Source organism: Prinia subflava, chromosome 2 (genome assembly GCF_021018805.1).
Source record: "Prinia subflava isolate CZ2003 ecotype Zambia chromosome 2, Cam_Psub_1.2, whole genome shotgun sequence".
NCBI lineage: Eukaryota > Metazoa > Chordata > Aves > Passeriformes > Cisticolidae > Prinia > Prinia subflava.
The window spans coordinates 24,429,939-24,441,723 of NC_086248.1; the positions used below are offsets into that span (position 1 = coordinate 24,429,939).

The window sequence follows — 11,785 nt, forward strand, 5'->3', positions numbered from 1 at the left end:
TTTATGTGTACTGAAGAACAGTATAGAAAAAAAAATCAATTATTATTTTGATGTATCTAGTCAATCTGAAGTCAATAATTCACAGATATCACAGGATACTCTGAGTTGGAAAAGACCCACAAGGACCATCAAGCCCAATTCTTAAGTGATGGGCCTGTATGAGGATTAAACCTGTGACCATGCTCTGACCAACCAAGCTAAAATAATGTATGGTTAAATACTGTCCAACATTGCCTCAAACTTAAGGTGAGTTCAGTCAACTAACTGAGAACTTTAGTGCATAGTTGAGATGAATACGAGAAAGTGCTCCTTGCAAATGGCTATCATTAACAATTACAATTTCATTTTGTGCCATTACACAAAAAGGAACATATTAATAGTTTTCTTCAATGATGATTTTACAGAATTGTCAATGGTATGAAAAACAATCAACCTTATAAAGACAAAAATGGCAATAACTTTGAGGGTTCAGGTTTCTCATCCAGTAAAAAACTATTTAATTAGCCAGAAAGGATTCAAAAAGCAAAGCATTGTGTTTTGCTATTGCAACATCTAAAATCTAAAATTACACAAAACCTAAATAAAACCACCACCAAACCAAACAAAAGAAGAACTAAGCATTTGATGGTGAGGTTGTCTCCATGGGATTTGGTATCAACCTTTAAGACAAGCTGGATTCTTGCTTGGCCACCAGATTGTTAACAGATTGCTCAATCTTATCAAGAAGCCTGGGGCATGGTATATTTCCTATAATCAGACTGTTTTGGCTTAACTAGAAGAAGTAGGTTATTCAAATTATGTTAAATACACAAACCATTTCTAGTCTAAATTGCTAATGAAGACAACATCATTCCTGTTATGTGTCAAGCCATATTAAAGCACTGAGTTTACAAAACCTATGGGCTACTATGGCCTCTGAATATTTTATTGTACAGAAGAAGCTATTGTGAGGTACATATCATATTTCTCCTAGATTTTTTTCCTTAAAGTCTTAAGTAGAAAATTAAAATATCTTACTGTGTTGATCCCCAGACCATTCAGCATGTATATCACATCCTCTGTGGCTACATTTCCAGTAGCACCTTTTGCATAGGGACAACCACCAAGTCCTGCAACAGATGAATCCACTACAGCAACTCCCATCTGGAAAATAACAACACAAAAATGAAGCATCAGCACAGAGTATTAGTTCTAATTTTTCATATATGGCAGGTCACATGTATTAGTTACTGTGCATAAAATATGCATTTCTCCATAAATGCATATGTTCCTTGGAGGAAATTCCTTATAATGGTTTAGTCCTGACATCTTTATAAGGTTAGAATTTTCAAACACAGGATATGGAACAAAGAACTAATGGCCCATTACATGTGATTTTGGCAGATAATTGCTGTCTTATAGACAGAGGCTTCTCTCTCTTTATCTTTCAACTTCATGTTTTGAAATAACCTGCATCTAGTATGAAGTTTTCATGCAAAAAAAACCCCAATCGATGGAAGTTCTTCATAGATATATATAGGTTCTGAGCTTGGAATATTTTTAAGAGAATACTTGGTGCACAGTGTTAGGCTTTCTCATTTAAACTAGACTTAAGTAAGACTTGAAAAGCTCTCAGTTGTGGTAAATTCATAATTGTTTGCTTTTTATTTTCTTACTGCTGCATTTGAATATCTTCTGTCTTCTGATCCATTCAGCATACTCATGATAAAATGTAGTAAAACCAGTTACCAACTCCACCCAGGAGATAATATTACACTTCCTATGGGATAAAGTCTTCCCTATGAGACTGAAAGGGAGGGGACAAAAAATTGAGCCAGTGACTTCCACTGATATACTCAGTGAACTTTTGCACCTTCTTCTTTCTGTGACTTGATTTTAAAATAAAGCTGAAACTGGAAAGCAATCTTTTCCTGTTACAACATGTTAGGTGTGTGCTGCAGGACACTGGGTCTCCCTTGTCAGAAAAGGCTCTTCAGCCTTCCCCTTGCCTCTGGAGGCATTCAGGCTCTACAGATAATCAGAAGGTAGCAAGGGAATCAGGCAGAACAATTATTAGGTCTTCAGAGACACAGGCTCCTCTCTGCCATTAGTAGATAGAGGGGTCCCCTCCCCACAGGAATAATTTTACCAAAACTGTAAGACAGGTCAGGCAGACTGAAATTCAGGACAGAAATTCCCATGCAGACATAAATTTTCAAAGCCTTGACTTCAAGTACAGAGAGATTCAGGGGTTAAACCATGCCTGTTACCCACGCATGCAGTCAGGAAGTTTGGCTTAGAGGCCTGACTGCACAGATTGCTGATCTCCCTTCTGAGGAACCTCCCTGTGCCTGCAGGCTGCTCTGGGAGCCTGAGCTTCTCCTTTGCAGACATGCACACAGCTAGCTGGCAAGGTAGGCAAATGATACCTCTTGCATGTTGCAGTTTTTAAGTCCCCTTTCCAAATATACCTATTAGTTGGTTTTGTAGTTCGGATATAAACTACCCTAATGTGGTTGGGTTTTTTGTATTTGCTTCTAGGTTTAACAGTGTGTTCCACAGTTTTATCATTATCATTTATCATTTACAGGCTCTTTGAACTTCCAACATCTCTGGAGAGCAATGATAAAGAATGAAGTGTTGTCCTAGGTCCTATTCTTGAACAGAGAATATTATTTTGATCTAAGTAGCTGCTAAAAGCCTGCAATAAAGACCTCAAAGGAACTGAGGTGCATAACTGTGATAGGCAAGAGAGTACTATTTAATATTGTTCTCACAATGAGAGTCTCTAAAAAGAGATACTGTTCTTTGAAGCACACCAATCTGTGACTTATGGAGTGAATCATCAAAATGCATATTTCACATTTCAGTTGCTTGTCACATTCTTTGTTTGTGTCAGCCACTAGTCAGAAAATTTGTTATTTGACACATCTATGTCCAGTACACACAGGATATGCATTCATGACAGCTGGAAATTCTGTCTCTTTTTGCTCTAGCTGTATGTAGCTGCTAAGATTCATACATTTACTCTAGAAGTCATTGCTCCAAGCTCCACAGTGGCAGCTTTCAGCTTGCAAGTGTACATGCAGAGACACACGTAAGGCTTCTTATTGGAAAGATTTAGGGTATGGTGAATGTTGGCAGAAAAGGGTGTCTAATATGTGGATGTACACATTGATACAAGCATGATCCCATTACTATGCCTACTCTCTCAGTCTGATTTTAAGATTTCCATCAGAAATCATTGTTTCAGAGAATAAAAGATAAAAGAAAGTGTCTTTCATGGAGGTTTTCCCAATTTGTAAGGTTATATCCATGCTTCATGTACTCATTTTCAGTAACTTTTACATGGGGATAAAACTATAGGCAAATTATGTGGTGAGGTACATCATGGCTGCTAAATTCCCAAGGAATATCAGCAGACTCAGAAACAGCTTCAGTAGCATATAAACAGTCACTTTCTGATCCCAGAAAATTACCTCAATAAATTCTTGTCCTTTTGCACAGATGGGGAAAAAGTATCAACTAAATAGCATTTGGTAAAAAACAGCCAAAAAAGTCAGTAGCCTGCTCCAGTCCTTCACAGGGCACTAACTGTAAGCAAAAACTATAACAATATCCTCCAGCATTAAAAGGGCATGTTTTCTAAAGGTATTGAATATATATACATATTAATTCTTGATATCCTTGTACAAACACTAGTGATGTCAGCATAGTTCTGAATTTCCAGTGCAAATCTCACAGCAGTGGGGTACAGGTTTCTTATAATTGTTGAAAGTGCTGGCGACTATATGGATGAATACAGGATATCACAGCGACTTGAAGATAAAATGAAACACATCTTTGTCTAACCACACCCTTGTACTCTCAGGCAGCCTTGTTATTCAAATTTATTCAAAGTACCCTCACTAGAAGCTGGAGTAAGCTCAGACAATTTATCTTATTGTAGATGCAGAAGCATATAAAACCCTGATGCCTTCTGCTGGCTAAGCAGTGGGAGCAGTAATTTCCACATGATGGACAGTGATAATTGCTCTGTCTTTTAAATCATTGGCTGTTTTGGCTAAATACAAAAAAAGGAGAAGGTTACAGTAGTAGCATGCTTGGGGGATGGCTTTGACCCTAGTACAGGAAAGTTAGCCCAATTACTTTCCAGAAATGGTATAAACATGAAGTCTCTAAAACTGTATCTCTATCATGATGTATTTGCTATTTGAACACTAAACCAGTGACAGACAAGGTCTAAACACGGCATATATAATACAGCAACCCTGGCTGACCTCCAAATCTGACAGTTCTTCAAATCAGTGGTCTTAATATGCAGTGAGCAGGTGTCTCTCTTTTAAGATAATGTCTTTTAGAGTTCTCTCCACACTACTTTTGATAGGATATCTACTGCAATGTACTACTATTTCAGCAAAGGGGTTAGCTGCATCTGTCTGCTCTTGCATGTTGTACAGACAGTTATAATATGTTTGCTGACTCAAGTGCAGAACCACTCCAGCTCATCTTCAGTGTGGCCTCATTCAAAAAAGTCCTGAAATAATCCATACTCTCAGCTCCAACCTGACAGTGTTAAAAACAGATGTTGGAAGACATCCCTCAGCAGTGCTACTAACTAATTTGGAGGTTGATATTACAGCCCAGCCTGTCCAAGCACAGAGTCTAAAATAGCACCTAATAAATAACTCCTCTGCACATCTGAGCAGCTATGAAGCAGTTTTGCTTTTGCAGTCATTAAAAGCACTAATGCTCTAAAGGAGATCTAAAGTAAAACCTAAAAATTGACAAAATATCTAAAACAAGGTCTTTTCCTTCATCACATCTTCCATATTTGTCAGAGTTCTACAAGAGATAATGAGTTTCAATCCTTTTAGCAATCCAAGCTTGCAAAAAATTCACTGTCAATATGTAAAAAGTCCACAGTCTCACTGTCACTTCCTGACAGGCACTAAATTGTGCTGACATTCATGAGAAGTTGTACTGCAGCTATTTCATAGGATATGTCCTAGATGAACACTCACTGAGCTGCTTACACATGGACATGTGTGGGGGTGAACAATGGTTTGGCTTCCAAGACAACTATAGTACTTCAGTATTTTTTGACACTTTTTGATAATCACAGAATTCCTGACAGTGGTTCCTGAACACCTTCCGAACTTTAGCTTTGGCCAGATTGAACTTATTCTCTAGAGAAGGCAGAGAACTTTTTGCTCCTGTCCTATGCTAACTTCCTAATTCCCCAATGAGAAAGCAAAGAATTAAATTCATCACCTTTGTCAAACAGCCAATTTTAACAGGAAACCATTATTGCCAGTGAATAATAAATAAATGCTTCATGTTTCTCAGTTTGCATTACTAGCTCCCCATAACTTCTTGTTGGGACAGTCAGTCTCCTTCCTTATTGATCTTTAAACCTGGTTTGTCTGGCAGAAGTTTGTTTCTCTCTTAAAAATGGCAAGGTCAGCATCAGTAACTCCAGGAAAGTATGTGGTATAAATCAGAAGCTATAAATCAGGTCCTTCATAAATTAGGCTTCTTCTAAACGATGAGATTTTTGAAAGCATAATATCAAGGACACAAGGTATGCATTAAACAGGAAAATATTTGTGCCACAAAGTCAAGGGGCCACAGTGCTGTGAAGTTTAGTTCCCAATGTCTTAAGGATAGGTGCATGTGGATGTGGCAAAGAGCGGCTGCATTGGTTCAGCATTTCTTCAATGAAGGGAGGAGGCAGGGAGGAAGAAGGACAATATGTCAGGTCAAAGGCTGCCCACAGAAAAGGCAGTACAAGACTAATGCTATTTAATCCTGCAGCCCAGTCAGTGCCTAGCTGGCCCTCTTGGAATGGTGTGGTTCTGCCTTGTTACTGTGTCTCTCTGGCATCAGCCTGCTACCCCCTACTACATGGTATCTGGCAGAAACACCCTCCCCTGTAGAGACAGAGAGGTAACCACAGAAACAGAAGTAACAATGACAGCAATGCTTTGAAAGGTTCAGTGGTTACAAAGACCCTTCCCTAATTTATGCTGTCAAGTTGTCTAAAATCAAAGCTTGCCATTCTCCTGTATTTCAATAAAATAAATGTATGCAAATAAATATTATTTTGGTATTTAAGAAATTAAAAGCATAATTTTCTATCTATAAGGCAATAAAATGGGATAACTTCTCTCAGTGGAAATCCCTGGAAGTTATCTGCATTTCCTTCCTGCATCTTTTTTCTCTGCTTTTGCTAAAGGTTAACACATCGCAAAACTGCTTTTCAGAGTTAACACCATCCCTACTGACCACAGGGTGTCACTGTTACATTAAAATCTCTAATTTCCCAGTTCACGTCGTTCGAAAATTAATACATTCATTGAGGGAAAAAAAATTCCTTTTCTTCCAAAACATATTGAGATGCAAGCAATTTGTGGTCAGACGCGCCACATAAAATAGGTGGTTAATACCGCATTCCTTTAACTTAGGGTACGCATCTTTTCATATTGCTACTGACACATTTATTCTAAGCAAAGCTGGCAATGACATCTAGAGTTTAAGTTCCTTAACAATTTCTATTATAAGGCCCCACTTTTAGTTGTTTATTACTTTTTCATCCTTTAACTGCTAGAACTTATATTTTCCATACCTTTTATCTGCCTCAGACTAGATTGTTTTGAAAATTTTAGTAAAAAATGGGCTTGGCCACTTCCGGGAACAAGTTTTGGGGAAGAAAAACACTCTGTTACATTAACAGTCAATAAGTTTTACATGGGTTTCTTGGAGATATTTTTGTAGCTTTGCACTCCCAAGTCTGGCACAGAAGAGATACTGATCTTAAGAGATCCCAGTCTGGACTTAGTTACAAGCCTAGGGAAGTTCCACCTTATTTCCACCTTATTGTCAGGAACTGGTCAGTCTGGGAGTTAAAATGTCCAAGGGTCAGGAGAGCAGCAGCTGACCATGATTTTTCTTAACCTCAGCAAAGAATTGTGAAGCAATTTCTCTGAGACTGAGTTGGAAAATCTGTGTCTCTGACTGACAATGCATCACCTGCACAAAAAGCCTTAGCAGTGAGGTCTGTGTTGCAGATCTGGTTCTTCAGAAAACATTCACGGATGTTTAGGGGGAATCAACTCCATTCAACATGAGACTGTTTTTGAGATTTTGGAATGCTAATAAAAATCGTCTGCCATAACACAATTAATGAAGCAGATGTTCACAAATCGTTATTCATATTACCTATGCAGGCTTATTGTGCTTCTTTTAGGAATATGTGCACTCTTTTATTTAAAGACACTGGGTTTTGCTGGTGTGGGGCTGTGCTCAGCTCAAGTTCTCCCTTGCTAAAGATCAGAAAGCTGCAGGGGGAGCAGGAGGCACGCCAAGGTCTTGTTGGAACCCATGAAGAAGCAATGATCATCAAAACAGTGAGTGACTTTCCAGTCTCCCTTCCTTCCCTCCCCAGGCAAACCAGGGCATTGCCAGATGCTGCTGCTGACTCAAAGTAAGCAGCTACTGCCCCAGACACTCTTCAGCAAAAGTTGCTGCTCTCAAGCAAACCTGTGATGGTTTAACAATTTATTTGCTTACTATGTCATGAAATAACCACATCTATAAACACAAGGTATTTGTTTTATAGACAGTTTGGACACAGTCCGAAGACCAATGAAATAGGTAGGGCAGTGAAGATAATAATCTTGGGATCTGGAGGGAAAGGGAGAATGAGACAGAAAAGGCAAAGGGGAGCTTTGGGGTAGGCTGAGATAGAACTTAGTCCAGAGGTGCAACAGCTGTGCCCGGTTGCTGTGCCCTTACACATCAGCAGGTAACAATGAGGTTTTTCTCATATGCTACATGCCACTGTAAATCGCTAAAAATAAACTGGAAAATAAACAGAGGGCTTTGAATGGACAGGGGAGATAGATGATTACTTAACTCCATGGTAAAGTTACTGAGGGTAGCTTTGGGAGAGGAAAATTTAGCTGGGACTGCATAAAAAATGTTTGGAGCTGCACACTGTTAAGGTCCAATGAAGAAAGAAAAAAATATCCACGTACTTCCATGGATGGCTCACAGAAGATAAGCTGAGTAGACACACATTCACTAAAATAAAATTGCTGAATTATCATAATATGGGACATCAGCTGAGAATGAGTTGACTGAAGGTAAAAATCAATGTTTAAGATGCAAGCTGCAGACAGTGCACTTCTCTGTGAGCCACAATACTGAAAAGGGCAGTGGAGTACTATGAAAATCAGGGAAAGTCACTGATTTGAATGGTCTAGTATTTGAAGTGCACATGGCAAATGTGGAACATGTGAGTCTAACACTGAGAATGGCAAATCTGACCCAAGCATGACAGTATTTGAAAAGGCCCCTTTTTTCCTACATTCAGGGAGCATATAATGAAGTTACTCTATATTATGTACCCCTTTTACCGTGTCTGTACCTCAGAAAGAATCTACAAATTCTTTCAATCTTGTTTTTTGCCCTTGCTAGCTTTCTGCCAGCTCCCAACCCTTCTAGTTAGTGGAAGACCAATTTGGATTGAGTCACTCTTGAGCTTAAACTTGATGACCAAATTGTTCCTGGAGGTGTAATTTCCCTCACTTCTTATAATCAGAACACTTGCAGCATTATGCACTAAGTGGCAGTGGACACCACCTTGTACCAATGTGAGTAAATGAAATAGATGAATGGCAGAAAACATCTATTGTTTTAAAATTAATTTGCAGCAATGACAGCATTTATAAAAACACAGGGAAAGTAGAGCAGAACTATTTTCATTCCACAGTAGCATTATCGTGTATCAGCATCAGGGTATATAAAGGAATAAAATAACAGCATTTAAAATGACATCTGACTTTAATTCAGCCTGAGCCTTCTTGCATTGTAAGAATTTTTCAGATTATTTTAGAATGTACTACAAGGATATGTAGAATTTTGAATCCTTTGATCTTTACATAATCTGTAGTAACTTTTGCATTTTATATTAATATACATAATAGATGCTTTGTACTTGGAATACAGAATATAATTTTATAGCAGTTATTTTCTAATATGAGAGATTCCTCTTCTCATTTCTGGAGACAAGTCTCACAACAGAAATGAACAACTGTGCATCCTACTCAAGTTGATCAGATATGTATCTCCATCATTCACTATCACTCCTTATTAGATTTAGAGTCAACCAAAAATAACTTGTACAGTTAATGCTGTTAAATAAAACCTGCACTTTTTATTCAGACTTAACAACTATTTCAAATCTCTCTTAATTCTATTTTCAGAATCCCCTGAGTGAAAAAGTACTTTATTCTACTTTAGTATGTAGGATATACAGAGGTTCAGAGACTCTGCTCACTAACATTCATTGACAAACCACACTCAGCATAAAGAAAAGTGGATTTACAAGATGTATGGTAAACTAACCTTAGGGGAAAAAATCTTTGTTACATCTTCTGGATTGCACAGGTGTACATGCATATTCTCCCATATATGGCAAATAAGAACTGCATCCTCCATTCAAATGCTTTTAACTTATTTACAGCTAGACTGGAGACAATATTTATCATCACAAAGTATAAAGCCAAATGTCCTTTTTCTTCAGGAGCACCAAAGATTAACAGATTAGAATGTTTTCCACATGTCCACTTTACTGTCAAGAGAATATTAAAGAAGTTTTCCAGCTTCCGCAGCTCAGCCAGATGTCAATGGATCCCACAGTGAAGCAAAATTGGCAGAGTAGCCTTCTCATGACCCCAGCATTGTTTTATCAAGGATCAGTTTAAAAGTATAAAGGGCCATTTCTTGCTGAGATCTGTAATGTTTTTCAGCCCTTTTCCCCTGCAATTACACAAAAGTGCTGACTTTGTTGAACTACTGATACGCAGTAGTATTTCTTATGACTTCTCTCACACTGTGCTATAATTGCTGTTTATATTGGCACAAGAAAAGTACCACGTCTTGTTTCCACTGTACATTTCCGGACTCCGGTTTCAGTAACATCAGTGTAGGATATTGTACTGGGCATACATTTTGTTGTGTAAACATTAACTGGTAATTTACTCTGTCAATCTCCACTGTATGGCTTCTAATTAGCAGAGGTTGAGGGGCTTCAGATGGGAATTTTACAAAATATTTACAGCAGCTATCCTGCTTCTTTTTTTTTTTTCCCTTCACTGGTATTTGTGTTTTGAAAATGATTGCAAGAGTAAAAAATACAACCTCATCAAATGCCATAAAACAAAACCTGAAACCAAATGTATTCATTCTTCTTCACCTCATTCTCTAGAGTAACTAAAGACTAGTTTCCCAATTAGTTAAGCAAAAATCATGGCAATATTACAGTAAACATGATAGTATAGTAATGTACCAGATATTTCTGTTTGCTTGAAATTTGATTATTCCCTTTATATTTTTTTTAACAAGAAAAAATATTACTTCTAATGGCATTTTTTTTCTTAAGATCCATTCTTGCTAAATAGCCTGTGAACTTGCAAATGGCTGTGCACATCCTTATTCGATTCAAGACTCAGACAAATGTACTTAACAAATGAGACCACTACAGTCTTGGAAAATCTACTGCAAAGATTCAGAACCAAGGAACAATCTCCCTTTAAGAGCCATGGAATATATGTTTTAGTCATTCATCTGTATAATTTCAAGGAAGTAGCACTTTATATTTTGCGCAAAAATACAGTGCCTTGAGTAGAATTCCAGGATGGGATTATACAGTAGCAATAATTACTGTAACATGGGCAAAGAAGATGCAATCAAATAGGACATTTTTTGGACACCCTAGGGAGAGTGAATTTTTATTTCAAATAAAATTTTCATCCCAATTTTCATTATAATGCAAGAAACTTTTTAAAAAGTGTGATAGTTTGTCATTTTCTACTGTTCCATTATAATTGGACTAACTTTATAATGTTAATCACATTACAGTCCCTAAGTATGTTACACTGCCTACCCTTCAAATACATTGACTAATTAAGTGGTAGCATTAAGGTGGGGAGCCACAAAATGTAAAATGTCTTGAAAATATTTTTCTCTTATTCTGATGGAAGTTCCTTTTCATAAAAAGACATTTGTAATTGTCTATCCAATTAATCTGCCAGCAGTATAGCCAGAACACTTCTTTTGTTTAACAAGGCATTTAACTTAACATCTTATATTTTGCTATAAATGCATGTTATACTGCTCTGCTAAATCTATTTTATTTTGTTTACTTGGTTTACTCTTTAGAGGAAAAAATACTCCATCAAGTTAAAAATTATTTCCTATTGTTGCAACTCTTAGTGCAAGCAAAATTTAACTGCTATGAACACTGATCAGAAAAAAAAATCTTTCTTTCTCTAATTGTTTACTTTATGCATCTGAATGGACTCCATTAAGCAAACCATATCTTTTGCCTCTGGCAATCTTAGTGCTTATCATTTGCACTAAGCAACAAAGAAGAGAAAAGAGGCAAGCTGGAAAACATGCAAGCAGGAAAAATTACAGAGTGTATAACACTACCATTCATTTATGTTTAAAAATTATAAAAAAGGTTTATTTCTGAATGCCTGGCTGTTTCAATTCATACTGCAATATTTCAAAAGAAAAAAAAAGATAAATGACAAACTATTTGACTCAGGAGACTGTTTCTGTGTTGCTTCTGCACAGCACAGAAAGAAAAAATTATTGCCATACTTTAAGTACTACATCAGCTTTGGTTTCTGTCTTAGCTAAGAGTCATCTTCAACTTATTCCACTTATGCAAACGCTCCCTTATCCTCTCAAGCTGCAAAGATCCACCCAACACTCATCTGGAGTGAGTTCACAA

General features: G+C 37.3%; 1 protein-coding gene across 6 annotated transcripts in view; it reads right to left on the minus strand.

Moving 5' to 3' along the window:
- The window catches only part of HMGCLL1 (3-hydroxy-3-methylglutaryl-CoA lyase like 1), an 85,212-nt gene that overhangs the window by 10,022 nt on the left and 63,405 nt on the right, over nt 1-11,785 (minus strand). For all 6 annotated transcript variants that reach the window (XM_063389388.1, XM_063389383.1, XM_063389386.1 and 3 more), the window contains one exon: nt 1,018-1,143. In XM_063389388.1, the coding sequence (XP_063245458.1) occupies nt 1,018-1,143 (126 nt within the window). The remainder of the gene's footprint in view (nt 1-1,017; nt 1,144-11,785) is intronic.